At 40.3% G+C, this 22287-nt stretch overlaps 1 protein-coding gene across 1 annotated transcript in view; it reads left to right on the forward strand.

Annotated features, from left to right (window-relative positions):
- Nucleotides 1-22051, forward strand: part of WWC2 (WW and C2 domain containing 2) — a 137774-nt gene extending 115723 nt beyond the window's left edge. The window contains exons 19-23 of the mRNA XM_066631782.1: nucleotides 3658-3819; nucleotides 7582-7674; nucleotides 11838-12080; nucleotides 15358-15485; nucleotides 18615-22051. Coding sequence (XP_066487879.1) covers nucleotides 3658-3819; nucleotides 7582-7674; nucleotides 11838-12080; nucleotides 15358-15485; nucleotides 18615-18681 — 693 coding nt within the window. The 3' untranslated portion in view covers nucleotides 18682-22051. The remainder of the gene's footprint in view (nucleotides 1-3657; nucleotides 3820-7581; nucleotides 7675-11837; nucleotides 12081-15357; nucleotides 15486-18614) is intronic.
- Nucleotides 22052-22287: the final 236 nt, after the last annotated feature.

Consider the following 22287-nt stretch of genomic DNA (forward strand, 5'->3'; position numbering starts at 1 on the left):
ATGTTTATTTGGTAGATTATTCATGTTTAATAATGAATGTATTAAATATTTAATAGGTTATTTAATGTTTAAGCTATACTTGCATACACGAATGGTTTAATATTTTTGTTTTTGCTTTTGTTATGAAGTTTTAATAACAAGGGCTGAGCTCTTCAGAGTAATGCGAGAAGTTTGTGTTTTTTATCTGAAACACAAGGGATACGTTTAGTCAAATGATCAGGTGGATTAATCAGTTAAAAATCTTTAGATTCACTAAACAGGTGTCCCAAAGAGAACAGCACATTTAAAAATATTGTTAGTTATTGTAAAACAAAAACTTTAAAAAGTGGTCTCTTAAGACCTAGTTCCTTCTCTTACACAAGAGGGAATGCTTCCTCTGAGATGCAACCTGCCATGACATGTGCATGTGTCTTTTAAAACAACAAAATATCCTTTTTGCTTTCAGCATTATTCTTTCAGCAATATTGTTTTAATCATATGGAAATTTATCAGCATTAGTAGATTAATAGCCCAGTCCTAAACTGTGCTGGTGCAGCGGGCCCAGATTGCCTATGCTACATACAGTGTAGCTCAGGAGGCAGCTACAGGTATCTTTGGGGTAAGGGGATTTACAGGTGGGCCTTTTTTATCCGCAGGGTTCAGAACATGCAAATCTGACTCACCACAGGCTCTGAATCGCAGTGGAGGGCCCACCTTACGTGTCAAACGCAACCAGAATGGTCACATATGGGAGACTTTCTGAGGCCCAGGAGGCCAAGCGCAGCCTCTGCAGACCACAGAAATGCCCCCCCCCGAAGGTGTCAGAGAGGTACTCTGAGGTTTTCTGAAAACCTCACATCCGGAAGTCAGGTAAGCCCCAACCCGCTGATTTGCTAATCCATGGGTTTCGGCATCTGCAGAGGTTCTGGTAACAAAACCCCATGAATGCAAAGGGGCAACTGTATTTCTGTTACCCCAAGTAAAGCCCCAGCCATCCCTATGGAGCTTCTCAGATCTGCATCATCTTCACCAACCGTGCCCCCTCCCAGGCCCAATCTGTCCCCATTCCTCCCACCTGCGCTCAAAACGCTTACTCCCTGCCTCCAAAATGCCCTCCTGCCACACACACACACACACACCATTTGCCACCTGGTGCAACCTTACCTGTGCCAACCAGTACTGCACCAGGATGCAGCACCGCAAACCACTGGGCTAGCACTGGCGGCTCATGCAAATGTGCTTTACGGCACATTTTGGGGGGCTGCGTTCATCTACCTTCAACTAGCTTCAAGCCTACAGAAGTATAAAACACTGAAACTTGAGAAGTACAAGACCATGACGTTAAACCACTGAGTTCTCTAAACAGCGTTTATATTGTTAAAACAGCAAAGAAAAGTTTCCAAAAGTTATGTATCAAATCTATTCCTGAGCACTCAGAAAAGAAATAGTTGATCAAAGAGCAATGCTTAGGAAATCGATATAAGGCTGATGTTTTTTCTCAAGATACCTAAATGTTTTGTACATACTTCAGTGTGAAACCGAGAATTTTTACGTACTACCTAGATGAGTTTTTGACCTAAATAGCAGAAATTGCTTTGGAAACAGGCTAGTACCTTGAACTGTTTTGTGGAGAGCTTTGAACAAGTGTGCTCTTATTCTTGAATAGTTCCACCTTATCTCCTTTTCTCCCTTCCTTCCTTTTATTTTTTTCTTGCTTATTTAATTTTCCACATGAGCAAAGTGGTTCCAGATAACTCTTCCTCCTTGACGTCACAGCTCCTGTGGAAAAAGCAACAAAAGCAGAAGTTTGAGATAAGCCAGCTGGGATACCTGGAAAAAAAGTTGGCTTGTTGAAACCTTTTTAATGTCCTTTTTCAATTGAGAGCTGGTTTTGATCCTTTACCTGTTGTTCTGTTAAATGAGAATAAATAAAAGGAAAAACCTGTAGGTTTCCTCAACCGCACCTTAAGTCAGCAAATTTCAACCACACACTGATATGCTGTGAATGGTCTGCAAGTGTGTCATGGGAGTTTGGGGAAGGTCATTTATTAGTAGGGCCACTGGGGGAATGTGAGCCCTGGCTGGTGGCAAGGTGTGCCTTGTCAACTATCAAAAAACTGAAGGTGTGCATTGACAATTTTAGTGCCTTGTCAGTGTGCCATGAGATGAAAAAGGTTGAAAATTGCTGCCTGAAGTGGATACATAGAGACATTACAGCAGTGGCCAGTTCTGATTAATTTTATTAATAGCTTAAGTAGCAAATATCTTTCTTAAATAGTAATTTCACGACTGGTAGATTAGGACAGTGTGGCTTTCTTGAAAACAAATGGTCACCCTAACCTAACAGGCTACCCAATCCCCAGCACATGGGGCTGTAGCAGTGATGAAAACTGCTGCTGCTGCATCCAGCATGCCCCAGGCAGCCACTGCCACCTCCTCAGAAGAAAGGGACTTTCGTCCACTTCCCCCAGGTAAAGTGCATGACCCCGCAATGGGGCTACTCAATTCTAAGATGACCCAAGGGTCGGTATAGAATTCAATGTCTCTGTGTCAGGCGAACAGCCCAACTTGGAGGCTCAGGATCTGATGGAGCTTTGCTCCACCGTTCCCTCCCCCGGCACGCCTCCTCCCTGCCCTCCCTCCTTCTCCTCCCACCCTGGAATGCCTCCTTCCTGCCTTCTCCCCGCACTTACCTCTCTGCTGCCCAGAGGTCGGTGCAAACACTAAGCGACGGTGCTCCAATATTCCACCAGCTCTAGCCCAGCACTGCTGGGCTAGCACTAGCACTCCACTGGCGCCAGGGCCCACAAACATGTTTTGCAGCATGTTTGTGACAGTGCATGGAGAAATGAGCCAGCACGCACTGAATAGAATTGGGCCCAAAGTCTACAGTCGTATATGTACTTATCTGGGAGTAAATCCCATTTAACTAAATAGGGCTTACTTCTGAATAGACATACATAATATTGCACAATAAACATTTTACTTATTAACAGACAATGAGATTCTCTTTACTTGACATTCACTTAAGGTTAGCATCCTGCAAGGTTTTCTTTCCATTAACTAAACCAGAAACCTCTAGCATTATGATAGCTGGTTTTTAATTATGTCAGCCTGGGTCTCAAGTCTTTAAGATTAAAGATAATATGCATGTGATCAATTGTTCATAATTCAGATAGACATAATTCTATCCGATAGACATAAGAACAGCCCCACTGGATCAGGCCATAGGCCCATCTAGTCCAGCTTCCTGTGTCTCACAGCGGCCCACCAAATGCCCCAGGGAGCACACCAGATAACAAGAGACCTGCATCCTGGTGCCCTCCCTTGCATTGGCATTCTGACATAGCCCATTTCTAAAATCAGGAGGTTGCACGTACACATCATGGCTTGTAACCCATAATGGATTTTCCCTCCAGAAACATGTTCAGATAAACATGTTCAGACATGTGATGCTGTGCCTAATAAGATGTACTGATGTCCCCGTTAGAACATGAGCACCCATCCTCCTAAAGAGCTCAAGTTGGCAATTAACTTTTTACTTTCTTGAAAAACCAGCGCATTTGTATTCCTTTGGTTTGATGTTAGCTACTTAACTGTGCCAAGATATGATTAAAAGAAAAGAAAAGCTTGTTGAGGTTGGCAGGTTTTTAAAAATGGTACATTTATCCTCAACAGGTTGATAAAGAAACTAATACAGATGATGGGAATGAGAATGTGACTGTCCGACCCAAGGACAGAGCCAGCCTGAAGTCTCAACAGCATCCCTTTGTCAGAAACAGTGTGATTGTACGCTCACAAACCTTCTCTCTGGGCGAGCGGAACCAGTACATCTGTAGGGTAAGATGAAGCATGTTCTCCATGAGGTACTATTAAGACCCATTTTAACATTATTGGAATGGAGCTGTGCACTGAGAGCCCAGTGTCTGTCTGTCTGACTGAGCATGGCAAATTGTCTTTTTCACCTGTGTAATGTATGTGAAAAAAGAAATGCTGTTTTGGTGTTACTACAAAGAGGTAAATTCTGTCATGGAACTTTTTGCTGTTAATACCTGCCTCTTTCGCTTACTTCCTCACGTGTCCAGATTTCACTGTATAAGCAGAGTAGCTGTTTGATTATTTTAATTCCCTAAAATAATTGAAGCCTTGATGAGCTACTCAAACCACTGCAAGGAGAATTGTTTATAAGTAGCATACTGCTTCTGTGGGATTTCTTAGCACTGGTTATAGTTTTTAGATTTCTTATGTTAGTGTGGAAATGGCATTGATTTTGAGGGTACTTTCTGAGACTACCTTACTTGAAGAAGCTGAAACCTCCCACGATGAGTTCAGCGGAGCAGTTTCCAAAGAATGATATAAGCAAAAGCTTATAAGGGATGTATGCATTTTCATATGGCAGTTCCTTCAAATAAGTAACCCACACTTATGTGAAATGGGAGATGGTGCAGTCACATGAGAGGGTTACACTGTATGGGGGGCTGAGCATATGAATAATCTCTTTCCTGCCTTCCTGTATTTTTAACTGATTGAACTCCTCAGTCCTACCCTAGTAGGACAGTATCATGTTTGCTTGTGGTTTATGTTTTATACATTATTAACAAACTGCTTGCTGATATAATGGCAGACATAAAGCTTGTGTGTTTGTAGGAACTATAGACTTCCTGGCAGGTTGCACCCCCATTGCACTCACTTCCTGCAGTCCAGTTCATTTGACTTCCAGCTTCTTGTGCTCATCTTGAAAAGACTGAACAGAAAATGAATAACTGACATTGGAGTGAGGAGAGGATACCAATCCTTGGGTGTCATTGTAACAGTGTTCCGTCCATGACAGTGCCACTGTGCAGCATGAAATAAGATACTTCCTGTGGTAGTCTAACTTCATGCCTGACAGGTGAACAAGGGCCAGATGGTGGGCCTGGAGAACTCTGCATTGCCCTATTGCAAAGTGACATTGGACCATATGTGTATGCTGCTAATCCCTAAATCTGCCTTGGTTGTGCTCTCTGCACAGTACCACTGAGTACCTCTTTCAGTCTTTTAACCTCTGTGTGTGTGGGCCAGTTGTATGCTCTTCTCATTATTTTTCCCTCTGCAAAGTTTCCCTCTACATGAAGGCTTCTGAGGAGACTGTCACTTGGGATTAGGTCCAAAGCCTTCACTAAAAGTTATTTTCCCAATTTGAATACTGAGTTGGTCTCACATGATTCAATCTTAAGAAATCTAAGGTGGCTGCTACTAATTGCCCCATTTGCCACAAGATAATTACAAACTGTTTTAATATATTTTTTTATTATTTATTATTCAGCTTACTCGATTTTTTTCCCCTGCACCTATGCAATGTGAAGCCAAGTTTCCGATTCTGTTTGTACCGCCTCAAGTGCATAAGTGATATTTAAGCACTAACATATGACCGTTATCATCGATGATCACTTAACAGTTCACTTCCTGTGGTAGGAAAATGAATTTCTCTTTGTGGAGAGAGAAACCTAGATCACACACTATTTTTCAGACGCTAGCTACATCAGTGTATTTTAAGGCTCAGAGCTAGTTAATTATTGCAAATTCTATGGTATAATTCTTGTACATAATGTTGTCTAATATGTCTTCCAGAAGAACTGAAAAGTATATCTTTTATGTTTCTTTTTTTAATTTAAAGTTAATATGACATTTTTGTTTATATAATAATACAAAACAGTCCTTCAACAATACCCACACTTGCAACACCTGCTCCTCTTCCCATAACCCATTCAGCAGATAGAAAAAGGAGGAGATGAAGGTGAGGAAAGCAGCAATTAGTTGACAGAAACAGAGAGACTTAAAAGTGAAGTTCTATAAAGTAAGACAAGACACTGTTAAATTTGTTGTTATTGTTCTTTATGTATGTGGGAGAGCTGCCTAAGCAAAATAGATAGGTCTCTGTTCCCAAGTAGCTTGCAATATAGACTAAAAAAAGGGGGGGGGGAGGAAATACAAGAGTAGGAAAGGGAAAAAATAAATAATTTGGTGAAACATCATGCCTTTTGAATGCAGCATATTGCAGCCCTTAGCACCTACAGTCTGATGTAATGCAAAATGTGGGTGGCATATATCAAATTGATGGCCAAAAAAAATCTGAGTCAAGAACAATGTTGACTCGTTGTTCCACCCCCTCAACAAACAGAGCAATGATGGCCAAAACCATACAGAAATTTCTAGCTACAATTATGGTTAGTAATTCCAGGCAGATAAAATCTCTTCATGATCCTGCAAACACGCAAGACAATTGCTGTTTAATAAGTTGTAACCTAATTTTCTGTATTCAGAAATGATGCTAACCAAAATTTAGCATTATGACCTCAGGCTCTTGTGCGTTCTTTCCCATTCCCCCAGAACACACAAAAGATAAATTAGAAACTTCTGTTCATGCTGTGTGTCAAAACCATAGTTGTCATGTTGTCTAAATCCTGCAATCCTGGTCAACCATAGTTTGCTGCTGAACCAGGTTCAGATATGAAACATAGTTTGCTGCTGAACCAGCAACAGAAGGGTTCAATTGCTGCATGCAAGGGGATAGCTCATATCTGCAGCACTAAACCTTGGTTTAGGGTGATGCCATAATAGGGCCATTTTGATAGAAGTTTCCTTTTTCATGATCACTATGCATAGTCCTGCCATGGTTTCCATTTAAGCAGTGATGGTCCCAATTGCAGAAAAAAGAGCACAATATTCTGCATATGCGTATAAGTTTTCTATTGATTTTTCAGAGTGTTGTTTCTTAAGCTGCTGTACAATTTTCTTTGAGAGATTGTTGTGCTGTTGAGGGCTCAATAATTCAGTTACAATCTAAATGGTATAACACAGAAACAAATTCATTAGTAGTACAATGAACAATGGTGTCTCAAAGAAGATGTGTACATTATTAACCAGGAGCGGAGATTGTTAGTTGATGAACCATGGATATAAATGTGATTTTTCTTTGGCAGTTCTAACAAGGGTTTGCCATAGGCAAGTAAGCAGATGCTCATGTTTTGAAATTAGAGGACAATAAAGCACTTGGTGCTTGATTATTTCTAAAGACTGTTAACACATTGCCATCATAATCTAATTTGTTTCTGTGCAGTTAAATAATTGATCTGTTGCTTTTTAGCATTACAGCATTACCTCTAATCTTAAGTGCAGTTTCAACTGCACACAGTTAGTAAATAGAAAAGGGGGAGAGAGAGAAAGTAGTTCAAATAGTGCAGGCATTTCCACCCACCATTCCACTTACTAAATGCGTACTTGAGGGTGAGTCTGAGATCAGAGAATGAAGCTGCTATTTACTCAGTTGATCTCCGTTTCCACCTATCACTTGTAATTTTTAAAGAACAGGTACATATTTTCCAATTGGAAGGGATATTCAATGTAATTTTGAGTGTACGTGATGTTAACTTTACACTGATTCTGGAACATATCCCTCACTTAAGACGATGGACAACTGTATTGCATTAATTGACTAATGCTAGAGTATGGGCCTTGTCCAACAGCACATGCCATAGATACTCAAAGTAACTTTAAACTACAAGCTGCTTTGTAAATTGAGCTGCTTTGTCTTGTAAATTTTTCTGTTCTTTTTTTTGACAGTTGAATCGGAGCGATAGTGACAGCTCAACATTGGCCAAAAAGTCCCTCTTTGTGAGAAATGCCACAGAACGGCGGAGCTTGAGAGTGAAAAGGGTACGTGCTGTTCTGACCAGAGTAGTGGTTGGCTTTTCTTCCATTTAAACCACTTTGCTAGATGAATGGAGTAATTTTGCAGATATAACCAAGTATTGGGTAAAACATGCAGATATGACCTAGTACTTCAGTGTTCTATACCCATTTAAAACCAAGAAACAAACCTCATGTTCAAAATTATCCTTTTCCCTGAATCTTTCTGACATGCTAGCTTTCAAAGTGCTCTGAATTTTGCAGATTACAGAAGACGCAGAGTGATGTCTTGCTTCTGAAGTGGTTTGGATGGTTTTCTGATGGCTTAATCCTATTATGTCTACTCAAATATGAGCCCCATTGAATTCAATGTGAGGTGTGTACAGGTCCAGCCTTTTTATCTGTGGATCTGGGAACTGCAAATTCCACACACTGCGGGTTCTGAACCTGCAGTGAAGGGCTGGACCTGAGCCCCCAGATGCAACCAGAGGTCTTTTCCAGTTACATCTGGGAGACTTTCTGAAGCCTCTGGAGATGCCAGAAAGATATTTCTGAATGTGAAGATTAACTCCTAACTAGGTTTTGTTAGTGTTATGCACATGAAAAAAATTCTTCTTGAAAGAGTGCAGACTTTACCCTGCATTAACCTTTTTCCCACCACACCATGCTTAAACCCACATTAAGCTCAGTATTGGGAAACAGTGGGCAGAACTGGATGTTGGTCCTGGAAATCATAGCTAAAACCAAAAAGTTGCAAAGTGTCTGGAAGAGAGTACCCTTTGTAATGGAATAGTGCCAGGTAGGGTCATGTAATCCATCTCCCACCTGCTGCTTTTTGGTTGCAACCACCCAGTCCAGTCCTGATCATTGCTGCTGCTTTTCCATTAAGTGGCAAACATCCACCTGTGAATCCTAGCTGAATGGGAGGGACTTGTATATTAAACTGATGGGTGTGAGAAGAGTCAATAAAACACATGCACTCACAGAATTTCAGATTGCACCTTCTCCCTGCTTCGTACTTATTTAGCAACAGTTGTGGTTCCCAGACCTATCAGCACCAGATGCCTAGTTCTGGCTAATAATATCTTGTTAGAAATCAATTGCAGTTCAGCAGGGACCATGAGATTCTTCAAAAGTGAGACAGACCCCTCTAAAGTATAAAATGATATATAATAGTAAATGTTTAAGGAACAGAGGGTAAAATTCCCAGCATATGTGTTTTGGCAAAAAAGAATAGCAAAAATTACATTTGTGCCATACATCTGTAATAGAAAATAAGAACACCCATAGCATTAAAAAGAACTAAGACATACCAGAGGACATGGCTCCCATTTATTGACTCAGGAAGTGAAACTCATAATTTAAATTTAATGTGTACATTATTTAAAGGTGTGTTGTTCACTTTAATGCAAATGTATTAGTTGGTTAAGCTTGTTGTATTACCATGCTATTTAAAAATTAAAAGGAATGTTGCTATAATTAAAAAGAACAAACAATTAGTGGAATGTGTTGTTAACCTATAATGACCTATAGCTAAAAATCAGTAATAAACAATAGGCGCAGTCCTAACCCCTTATGTCTGTGCTTTCCAGCACTGGCATAGCGGTGCCAATGGGACGTGTGCTGCATCCTAAAGTTGGGTGTCACTCACAGAGGCCTCCTCAAAGTAAGGGAATGTTTGTTCCCTTACCTCGGAGCTGCATTGCCCTTATGTCAGTGCTGGAAAGCACTGACATAAGGGGTTAGGATTCCACCCAATGACTGATAACCTGTGTCTATCTTCTGAAGCTTCAAACACTGACCACTTTCAAAAAGTCAAGTGCAGAGCAATAGCCCTATGGAATTTAAGTCTATAGGTCCAACCTTGTTATACACAGAATTTTTATCCACAGATTTGACTCAACACGAATGGCCCCTGCAAATGAGAAGGAATGTGCTGATCCCTGGAGAAGGGGAAAAATGCACCCTTTAAAATCATAGTTTAAAAAAACTGCTTTTCTTACTGTGGTAGAGAGACAGTCATGCAAGCGATTACAGGTACAGGTGGAGCCTCTTTATTTGCGGTATTTGTAACCGAGAATCTGACTCAACGTGGGTCCCCAGAACCTGCATGGAGCCGGATTTGGCCCCACCTGAACCCTCCGGAGGCAACTGGAGCTGTGCTCCAGTCGCCTCTGGAGCCGTTTCTGAAGCCTGTGGAGGCCGCATGTAGCCCCCACGAGCCTCACAATGGCCTCCAGAGGTCCTAGAGATGCACTTCCAGTTTTTGACCGAAAACCGAAAATGCCTCTCTAGGACCTCCGGAGACCTATGGAGGCTGTGCACGGCCTCCACGGGTCTCATAAGAGCCTCTGAAGGTGACTGGAGCACAGCTACAGGACAAAACCCGGAAGTGCCTCTCTAGGACCTTTGGAGGCCTTTCTGAGGCCCATGGAGGCTGTGCGCAACCTCCAAGGGCCTCCAGAGGCAACTGGAGCACAGCTCCAGTCACCTCCGGAGAACTAGCCTCTGAGGCATTTAGAGGCCTTTCTGAGGCCCGCTGCGCAAAAACCGGAAGTGCCCTTCTAGGACCTCTGGAGGCCATTTTGATGCCCGGGGAGGCTGCGCAAGGTTTCCACAGGCCTCAGAACACCTATGGACGTGACCGGCGGAAGACTTTGGTCGTGTTCGGAGGTGGGTAGAGCCCAAATTTCCTGTGACTTGGTTCCACGTGAAATTTGGTATGTGTGTGGGCTCCAGGAACGGAACCCTCGCAAATAACGAGGCTCCACCTGTATAACCAAATTATTCATGGATTTTTCACCTATGGAAAAATCCACAGATTTTTCTATCTCAACATGCTGAGAAGGGCCCTTTAAATTAAAGAAAAACAGTCATTTAGCAATAGCCTCATTAATGCAAGAGAGGGCAGCCACTTTACAATCCATTGATCATTCTATCTCCAGGCACTTGCAGTAGCTTCACTCCAAGGCAAGCGATCCCTCCCTTCCCTGAGCACATGAAAGAAAGATAATCACTTTGCTGTGGGTGAAGACACAAGTCATTGACTTGGAATGAAACCTTTCTAAGCGCCTGGAGAGAGACTGACTGATGGATTGTCTGCTTAATGACTCTGTCTTACATCACAAAGGTCAGCTAGGCTGTTTTTAAATCGCCTAGCAAAGGGACACTGTTTTTTAAATGGATTTGCTTTAATGCAGTTTTTGCCATCCACATGAGTTCTGGGAACAGAACCCTTGCAAATAGTGAGACTCTACCTGTATATACAATTATATGTGTGTCGGTACAATACGTTTGGACAATGTACTCCTATATACAAACATTTATATGTACAGGACTGCCCTCATTATCCATGGGGGTTCCATTCCACGACCCTCTGCAGATAAGGAAACCTGCAGATAATGAAATATGTGGGTTTCGGGACCCTGAAATTCTCCAGAAGTGAAAGGAGCTGTGCTCCCCTCACCTCCAAAGGGTGTTCTATGGGCTGGGGAGGCTGCATGTAGCCTCCCTGGCTCTCAGGAAACCTTTTAAGTCCTTAAATCATCACTTCTGGTTTTTACAAAAAATTGGAAGTGACTTTCTAAGGGCTGGGAAGGCTGCATGTGGCTCTCCAGGAACGCCCCCCACGGGCTGGGGGAGCACAGCTCCCCGCACCTCTGGAAGGTCTAGTTGGCTCCGACCCACAGGTTTGGGGACCTGTGGATACTGGAATCCATGGGTCCTAAATCTATGGATAACACAGACCCATCTATATATTCTGAATACGTGTATATATGTATATTCTGTATAAAGCAGTGGTTCTCAAACTTTTAGGAAGATTTACTCCCTAAGTAAGTCTTTGTGGAGGAAAGGCGAGGGCAGCAACTCAATCTCCGGGTCATGTTGCTAAGAGGGGGCATGGGGGCTGCTTTTATTTACTGTGGGCTTGGACAGGCAGCAGGAGGTGTTCTGCTCTGCGGGGCTCCCCACACCTCCTGCTGCTTGCCCAAGTCCACAATAAGTAAAAGCACCCCCTGCCCCCTTTAACAGTGCAATCCTGGGGCTCACAAAGGGACAGGGAACCCTTACACAAACTGGTGGGTCGTGACCCACCAGTCTGAGAACCACTGGTACACTTGGAATGTTCCATTAGTGATCTATAGTATATTGTATGTGCTCTTATTTATTGAAATTTCTGAAAACTCTAGCCTGCTTGCCAGCCTAGTATGCGAAGAGCAGCGCAAGAGCAGCCTGTCCGCACCTCTCTTGACTTGGAACTGGATCTCCAGGCTTCTCGCACACGTCAAAGTCGCCTGGATGATGAACTGCAGACGTTGCGTGATCTGAAGCAGAAGTTGGAGGAGATGAAAGCGAGAGGGGAGACAGAGCTTCCTCCATGTGTGCTGGAGGATGAAAGATTCCAAAAGCTCTTAAAACAAGCTGAAAAACAGGTATAAATAGCACAGTTATCTAAATGAAAGAGAAGCACATATATGAAACCACCAGTGTTCGCTTAATTAAAAGATGTGCAGTCTCAAAATTCCATGTTTTTAGATTAGTTTGAAATTCTCAGCATCTGGACATTGGAAACACAGTATCTCTGACCATGGAGGTTGGGCTTTTGCTTTTCTTGGCCTGTAGCCACTGATGGACTGATCTTCTCATGTCGTTATCTCATTTTTTTTAAATGTCTGGCCAACATCCTGTGACAGCAAGTTCCATCCGTTGCCTGTGTGTTATATGGATGGCCCTTAAGTTATTGCATTTTGGGAGTTTATAAAATTTCTTTTTTCACTCTCTCCATACCTCTTGTGAGTTTATAAGCTTCTCTTATCTCACTGCCATTTCTCTCTATCATTTTTTCCCTTAAAATGTTAAGGCTCAGTCATGTAAGCCTTATTCATCTCTTTATTTGTTTAAGAGGCGCTTCCTCACTGTAAAGAAAGTGAAGGGGTTTCATAAGTCATTTGCACATCTTGCTTCCTTGTTCCAGGTATCGTGTAAAAGGGGAATTGTGCATCTCCCCAAGCAGAAAAATGTGCGTGCTACAGATCTGGGTACAGCAGGTGTACAAAAAGGTGTACAGCTGCTTTGCATATTCTTGATTGTTGCATTCCCTTAATGTGCAAAGCAGCCTTCAGTTCATCTTTTTGTAGGTAGAGTGACTGGAAATTCACTTAGTTTTCTTAAACCTTTTTCACTTGTGCAGCACAGATCTGATGCTTTCAGTGAAATTTTCAACTTTTTTGTAGTTTCTACACTACGTCTCTGTTTTTAAAAAATGCTCAAAGCAGCTTCCCTAAAGTTAAATATACAATCAAAACTACAAAAGTTAAAACTAAAGATGAAACATAATAATATGTAGCACTTGGTGTAGTTTAGAACAGTGATTCTCACACATTTAGCACTGGGACCCACTCTTTTGAAGGAGAATCTGTCAGGACCCACCAGAAGTGATGGCATGACTGGAAGTGACATCATCAAGCAGTCCTAGGCTGCTGTCCTACCCACACTTACCCAGGAGTAAGTCCCATTTACTATTATTGTTAAAAGAATATACATAGTAGCTTGTTAAAAGTACAGGTCTGTAACATTTCCCCAAATGCAGTCACATCCCATGGTAGCATCAAGCTACTAGTCATGATGGATATGTGCTTCCTCCAGATTCAGTGACAATATGCACTGAAGGAGGCCATTTCCAGGGGAGCAGTAGTGGAGAGCAGGGTGGCTTTCATTCCTCCTTGTGAGTTTCCAGAGGCATCGGGGGCACTGTGAGAAATGGGATGCTGGATTCAATGCACCTTTAGCCTGATTCAGCAAGACATTCTGCTATGCAAAATTATGCAGGGGATGAATATAGTGGATACAGGGATGTTCTTTTCTCTCTCACACAATACTGGAATCAGGGGACCTGTTCTAAAATCGAGTGTTGGGAGAATTAAGATAGACAAAAGAAAAAAAAATTTTTTACCCAGCGTGTAATTAGTCTGTGGAACTCCTTGCCACAGGACAGTGATGGCATCTGGACTAGACAGCATTAAAAGAGAACTGGACGAATTTCTGGTGGTAAAGTCTATCACAGGTTACAAGCCATGAAGCGTATGTGCAACCTCCTGACTTTGGAAGTAGGCTACTTCAGAATGCCAGATGCAAGGGAGGGCACCAGGATGCAGATTTCTTATTGTCTTGTATACTCCCTGAAAAATCTAGTGGGCCTCTGTGAGATACAGGAAGCTGGACTAGATGGGCCTTTGCCCCATCTTATAATCCTTCTTATGCTAGTTCGGGGTTTTGTTTTTTTATTTTTTAGATTTTTCGAAGACTTGGCAAAACTGTATTTATAACTGTATTTATTTTGAAAAAATGCTACTTAAAAGAGGTAATGACTGATTACGTTGGTCTCAAAAGTTAGAAGTGAAAATAATAAAGGTAATATATTTAACTGGGACAATTTTCTACTGGCATATGAGAGCACATTTTAGAGAACTCCTCATAAGGAATTCCATGAAACTCAGATTTCTATATCAGCAGAAACTGTTGTAATAACAAATTTGGCTTCTCTATTTTGAAAATGTTATATATAGATTTTAAATTAAAATCCACTGATGTCAATATTTTGCATTCGCTCGCTGCCATTGAGAAGTCCAGAATAACTCTCCCTCTCTCACGATTATCTGCTACGAATCAGAAAAACCTTTCCTTTGTTTTGTACTTCCTTCTTTGCATCTTGAAAACCTATATTAAATATTTAACTTCCGACGGGGATATATTGTTCTTAAGTCCATCGTAAATGCATAAACATTTCATTTGAAGAGCTAGAAATGGGAACCTACTTCAAGCCTATAAAATACCTTTTTTATTGTTGCAGTCGTTATGGCTATGCAACTGCCACAGCTTGCATGCATCTCCTTCAGTAGTAGCCGTATGTTTCTTCTATGAGGCAAAGCTGTGCCTGCTGTAGAAATATTATGTCCATTAGAAATGCAAAAGTCAATAGGTACTTTAGAGCTTTTAGTGTACTCATGTTAAAATGTGCACCTAAAATACCAGAATACTTTATTAACACAGCAGGAAAGTGTTTAATAAAACTAATCAGTGTCACAGGAAGTAGATAAATGAAAGATGATTTGGGGTGTTTGAGATATTATACATTCACAATTGCCAGAAGAGTTTTCAGACCCTTGGCTGAGCAACATTTGAGATCGTGAGTACTGTCTGCTTATACATTCCAGGTCATACCTGGCATCCTAAGGACTGATATGAGTGTGCAAAAGCCCTTGTGTAAGCCAGTTTTCATGTCACCTGGCATCTCATTTAAAGGGCTCTTGATCCATCTGTGAGCCCCTGTGTATGTAATGGTCACATGCCAGTGCAACTTTGTTCTGGCTTGCTTCTGGCAAGCAAATGCTTGAATGAGGTTTAAAAGCCCTTTAAGAAAGTTGTCAGGAGCATGAAACCCTTTTCGGCTATCCAGATCATGTTTAAATGAACCCCGCACTGTTTTTGTTACTGTGTCACTATGTCTTCTCATTTTATAAAAGGAGAAGTGCACAGTTCTTGGCTACAATACACAGCTACCTCTCCTCTGCTTCTGAATTCATGCTGTGTCTGTTAATGTAGGAATGTTGTCTGATGGGCTTAAAGGGGACATTCTTCTTTCCCATTCACCTTGTGTCCTTGTTTCTGCAACTGTCAGTTCTGTTAGCTGCTGTTTGGTTCCTTCAACAGGCTGAACAATCAAAGGAAGAAAAGAAACAGGGTTTAAGTGCTGCAAAATTGATGAGGAAAGCTTCAAAGGATGTGTGCCGGTTGCGGGAGCAGAGCCAGAAGGTGCCACTACAGGTGCAGTCATTCAGGTAATGAGATTTCTGAGCACTTGGAGCTTTGTAAAACCAATGAACAGGTGTGTGTTGACCAATAAGCATCTCATTGTATGTTTTTCATCTTTCCAGAACCAGTTGATGCTGTAGGATTATATATTCCATAAATATAGTTCAGTTAAAAATTGCATATTCATAAAAAGAACCATCAACAACTTCAGGCTGTGTGTTACAATTCACAATTTGAGAACTGGAAGGAAGCAAAACAATTGTGTTATGCTTTGAATGTAATTGGCTTTGTACTCCTGCTCTAATGGTTGAAGCAAAAGTCATCAGTGGTGTCATCAGTAAATCCTCAGCCCAGTTTGAGCCATTTAAATACAAATTATTTCAAGTTGGCTGGTGAAGACAATCGAGTATTTCAAAGTTTGGCACTGTGATTTGCTTTGGCAGAAAGCCTGGCTGAAATGAACATTTTTTTTTCCCAACACTAATCAGAAGGGAGATGCTTTCATGTCCATACTGCATGCATTTTTTTTCTTTTAATATTGCATAAGAATAGATTTGTTGTGATTTTCCACAGCTAGTTCTGAGATGGTCACATCAAATCTGCAATTGTGCCATCAGCCCAGGTATTCTATTTAGGACCAATCTGGAGAAATAGAGTGCCTGTAGAATAGAGGAAGTCAAGATGATCATATCTAGACACGACATCTGTGTAGTTTGTGCTCAGTTAGCACTGTGATAAAATACCATCTGCTGCTTAGATGGTTAAAGTTAAAAAGATTGCTTTAATAGGACAACTTAAAAGCCTGTGAATGCTCAACCTATCTTTCTTGCGTGCATGCACACATACCAGAAAATTGATGTCACTGGAAATTGTCGACTGTATCTGATCATTTTAAATATTTACTTTACAAAAAATTGACAACAAAAGGATAGTAAAAATAATACTTAGCATTTGTGTAGCACTTTGAGTGTGCACATCACTTCATCTGCATAATTTTTGCTGTAATCCTTACAACAAACCTGTAAGGTAGGTATTATTATCCCCGTATTGCAGATGGAGAAGGCTGAGAGGTGGTGGTACGCCTAAGGTACCTAGTGAGCTCATGGCAAAGGTGAGATGCAAACCAGAGAATTCTTGATTTGCCACCAGGCCCCTTAGCCATGACACTACATACATTACTCAAATGTGTAGGTAAAGCAACTGAGCTGTTCATTGGTACAGTGGGACTGATCAAATATTACAGCAGATGAAGAAGAAGATCCAAAACAGCTAGATACTTCCACTAGAAGTGAGTAGCAACATAACTAATTAAGAATGTCTTGGTGGAAGAAACAGTCACCAGACTAGAGGTTTAATCCGTCACATACAGAGGACAGCTGCTAAGACTGATACTGTATTCCCAACATGTTTCAGTATGTTTTGTCAGGGGAATATTCAAATCTTTAATGTACCAGCTCAGTAAAGTTATGTTGTAGGAATCTCTAACAAACTGTAGTTTTATTGAGCTGGACCATAAAGATCTGGAATCCCTTGATAAAGTCCCTTGATAAAGATCTAATTAAATGCTTTGGGAACACCAGACTTAGCAGCTGTCCTCTGTATGTGATCGATCAAACCTCCAATCTGGTACACTATTTTTTCCACTATAACACATTCTCAATTAGTTACATTGTTACATAGTTACTCAGGTCTAAGTATTGGGTCAAAGCTGCACATTACATTAAGCACATCATTGTCCCATATGTATTTAGTTTTTATTTCCTAAATAGCAGCCATGGGGGCAGAAGGGAAACTGCAATGTGGGAATGAAAAAGATATTAATATTATCCTTTTCCACTTAATATTATCCACTTAATATTTGGTGCCAAAAGTGGACCCATAAGTGTTACCCTTTAGGGCTGCTATTTGCCCCAACAGTAGCTTCCTCTCTGAGAAGAACTGTGATCCCCCTCACAACTGCTATTAAAGTAACAAAAAGCAAGCAATGATATGCTTAATATGATGCGTAGTTTGGCCCTTAGTTTGGCCTAATCCCCCTCAAGTGCTATGACACACTTATTTTGTTCAGTTTTGTTGATAAAAATAATTAGGACTATTTTAGTGGCTGAGTCTGAAACACACAGAGGAAATGACTGAGGAAACAAACAGCCTTTTTGGACATCTGAGGAGAAGTTAAAATAGGATCATACGTCCCTTAATGACAGGAATGCAGACCAGCACCCCGTCATCAAGCAAGACTTGACATTAAGTGAAGCCTCTGAAGATGAGGGAAGGCACACTCCCCACACCTCTGGAGGCTTTTCTAAATCTTGCAGAGGCAGTGTGCATCCGCACATTGCCTCTGCAAGGCTCAGACTGGCCATTTCGGCCAAAAAGACACAACTTCCAGTTTCCTCAGAAAACCAAAAGTTGCATCTTTTCTGCCAAAACAGCCAGTTTGAGCCTCGCAGAAACAGCATACAGGTGCATGCTGCCTCTGTGAAACTCAGAAAAGCCACCAGAGGTGAGGGAAGCATGGCTCCATTGCCTTCAGAGGCTTGGAGGGGTGAACAGGGACCATGCAGGTTGTCGCAGGTCGGAACGTCGCTAAGTGATGTTCACCTGTATATGCCCAGAATAAACTGTCCATTTTAAGGATGGTCATTGGGGTCTCTTGAAAGTATTGGCCTTAGTTCAGTACTATACACAGACAGTACCTATTCTCATCTACTGCAAAGGACTCTGAACTTCAACTAATACACTGAGGCCTGAATTGACATTGTGATATGGATGCAGGTGTACAATTTCCAACTTTCCTGGTTGCTTATGTTAGTTCCTCCAATTCTGCATGAGAGAATGGAGCATGGAAGCAGGTTTTCAACCTCCATTTTCCCTTGCTAGATTGGGAAACCATTGGGAGCCATTCAGTGACTACCTCTAACGGCAAATTTAATTGATCAAGTAGTCAGTATATTTTAAAGCCTAAACGTTCAACTAGACCAAGGTTGGTTGGTTGGTCGATTTGCTTGGATAGAAACCTGTGACTTGGTTCTTACATGCTTTAATCTTCTACTGTGTATGTTAGAGTTCACATGTACTGTGCATGTTAGAGTTCAAAATATTTTATTTACTTCCACTTAAATTGTTTTCCTTTGTCTCCTGTTTATTTTTTTAAGGAAGAAGATTGCGTACTTCACACGAGCAAAGATCAGCATACCATCTCTGCCAGCTGATGATGTCTAATTATATCTCTCCCATGAGGTGTTTTTCTACTTGTTCATCCTTTTTAAATTTTAAGATAAAAGTTTTTGTAGTATACTCGTAGTTACCTGATTTTAAAACAGTCTATTTTACATCTCACTATAGATACTGCTTGTAAAAAATAATGTATTTTTTACACATACTTACTGTGTGTTCTGATTTTTTTAATGCAAGAAGTGTGCTCTCTCTCTCTCTCTCTCTCTCTCTCTCTCTCTCTCTCTCTCATGCCCAGTTCTTCCCCACCAGAAAACCAAAGTAGAATATTTCTGGTACAATGATGCTAATTTTGTACAGTTTGTATGTATTGCAGTTATGCTACTATTTTGTAAAGATGGATCTAAGGAACAAAGGCAGTACCAAGTGTGTATATCCTGTTGAACTGCACTGTGTTGAGAAATTTTCTGTTCAGCAGGAAGTTTTGTTTCACTGTTGTTTTTCACAAGAGCAGACTGTGAAGATGGCTGTGAGGCCATGCAATATTTTTGTACAAAAGCAACCAAGCCGAAGCTCCTCTTCCAAAACAGCAAGGCTGCCTCATGCAAAACAGGTGTTTAGAATTCTGTCACCTGTGTTGGAATTTCCTTCTCAGCACCCTTTTTCTCCATCTATCTTTGTTTGATATGACGGAAGAGGCATTGGATACTGAGCTTCAAGAGTATAATTTTGTGAATGTACTGGACTTTAGGCTGCACTTAGGTGATCAGGTCTCTTTCTCCTGAAACCTGGGAGCAGTAATGTGGCAAGCCTGTAACCCTGAAATGTGTTAAACTGAAACTACCCAAAGGGCAGCTGTTTCCTGAAAGTGGACTCAGGTTCTCATGCAAAGTATTTAAACCTGAGTAATCAAATACTTAAAAGGCAAAACTAGCATTTAACTATAACCTTGTATGTCTAGTACTACAGCCAATAGCCTGTAGGAATAGTCAAGTTTTAAAGTCCGAACAGACCTGTGCAATTTCAAAGAATGGTTCTTAGAAAATTCATTGGTCTAAGTATCAAATATATTGTTGGTATAGGAATTAAGAAAAACTATAACATGAAGCACTTAAAATGGTGTTTTATTATGCTAAAGTTTAAATACACCAGGCAGGCTGATTCCTAAATTAACTGTGGCACAATAAGGAAAAAGCATGATAAAGGTATGGACTAGAATTTAGCTTGTTTAAACCAGCTGTTGTGTGGACAAAAGGTAAAAGACGATATGAATGTGCTTTTCAGAATTTGAATTGACAAAGAAAATTCTGGAAACCAGAGTAATTTTCTGGTGACTCTTCAAAGCAGCTTATGTCTATAGGTTTGTGTGTATGTAAACATGTTCACTGCCAGTGGTCTCTGAGGCTGATCTGGCATCAAGTGACCAATCAACTCTGATGTCACTTTGGGACTTGCACACAGAGAAGTCATCACTTTATCATTAGCTTGGCTGCTATGTCACAGAGGGGCTAAGCAAACCATGCTAAGGACGAATGGAAGACTTTAGCATTTGTGTTCTAGCAGCAACTAACAACTTTTGCTAAATTAATGGTGCACACTTACTTGGGTGTAAGAGTATATATTCATAGGATTGAGCTGTAAGGCACATAATACTGCTTACAGATTATGGGGTTTCATCTTGATAGTGTAAACTGGGTGGGCTGTTTTGGAGCCTTTTAATGAGCACAAGCAAAATTACACTTTAGGCTTGTGTGTGTTACACATACATACAAACATACTATGTATGAAATTCACCTAGAAAACAAAAAAACTTTGAGTATTTTCCATTTTGTAAAATATAATTTACATCCTTTAGTCAAGCCCAATGTGACATGGAGTATTTACTTTTGCCAGACTGTAATAATCTTGAAAGATTAGGAGATCATGATTACAATATGTTTGTTGCCATCTTCAGAATTACTGGTGGAAAAAAAATACTGTGCCTTAATTTATTTTTGTAAATCTCCCCCCAGGGTTTTCTTATTATGCTCAAGCCTTTGTAATTATTCTGATCTTTCAAACATTGTTCAGACATGGAGGCAGTCAGTAACCTAACTATGCCTGATACTTTATGGATACCCTTTTTTGTTTTACCTATGTTTTAAAACAGAAATAAATACATACATGCCATTCATTCTGATGAGGTCAATCTCTAAAAGCTAAAGTTTCAAAAATTATTTAATTTAGAAATGAAGTTTGACTGTTTCAGCTTCTCCGTTTTGACAATATAAAATGTTCGTAGAATGATGTATAGTGTTGTACCTTTGTGATTTATTTATTTTCAGTCTTATTTATGTACTTCTTAATATAGTTCCGTTCTGGCAATTTAAAATTCGCAGGTTTAAAAAGCTATTTTGAGAAATGTATAGAGCTTTCTAGTTCCATAAAAACATGTTAAATGTATTTCGGAGGAGAAGCAAAAAAGGATTCTCTCTGATAAATAATGGATATTGGCAAGAATAATGTTGTTGGCTGTTTGCAAATTTTGCTCATTTTTAAAATGAGAGAGCTTCTGTGCATTAATACATCCTCTTCCTATTAAAACATCTCAACAGGCCCACAGTAATATCAACTAATTTTTATGAATGCATTTCAAACTGATTTGGTTTTTTGCGCTGACCCACTTTATTAGTCTAGTCCCTGATCAGAAGTCCAGCTGTACGAGTTTTCTCTTCAGAACCTATTAGGGCATAGCAAAAGGAAGGGTAAAATCTTGGGTAGACATCTGGCAACCAGGGCATAAGAGGGGCATTTTATACACATTGTTCTGGGATTACCCCCCACCCTAGTTGAACACAATGGAACTTCCTTCTGAATAGACATGCGTAGGATTGTGCTGTAAATTGTATAGGATGCCAAAAACAAAATGGCATCTGAAGAGAAAACTCGTTCACTTCAAAATTCCTGTGGGACTTCTGGTCAGGGTCTGTAATATTATTTGCAGTAATGAAACAACATGCTGGCTTTGAAATATATGAACAAATATTGATCAAGTTCTGTGCTACACAAACATCACTTATAATGTAGAATTTACCCTTCACTGGATAGCACAAATGTAATAGTCCTTATGTTTTTATGTTAGTAGAATTCTATTTATCAAATTCCAAGTATTGCAGGTACAACATTGTTTAGCCAAATGAACAAAGTATAGTAAATCATTTTATAGGATGAAAATCAAATGTCAACTTTGTACCTTATTGTTACATGAAGTATAAAATGCTCAGGACTGAACTAAATATTTAATCAGGTTATATCACGAATGTCTTTCTGTGCTAATAATGTCTGTAAACATACGCATGTACATCACTATATTAACTTTTGTTTCTGCACTTTCCATGTGTTTCAGTGATTTGGAAAAAAATACAGTTTTTTTAACAAAGCTCTTTTGCTTCATAGTGTTCTATTTTACAAAAGTCAGCCAGATTAAGTCTTCACAATATGTGTAATGTGTTGTATGAATTCATTGTATTTTATAGGAGTTAGTTCATACAATATAATATGGTCTAATATACAGTAAATTTATTGATATGATAAAAAATGGTTATTTATATTTACCAGAATCAGCCATCTCAGATGCATTGGCAGGCAGTGGTATATGATTCTTTTTCTGATGGC

Source organism: Tiliqua scincoides, chromosome 6 (assembly GCF_035046505.1).
Source record: "Tiliqua scincoides isolate rTilSci1 chromosome 6, rTilSci1.hap2, whole genome shotgun sequence".
Lineage (NCBI taxonomy): Eukaryota > Metazoa > Chordata > Lepidosauria > Squamata > Scincidae > Tiliqua > Tiliqua scincoides.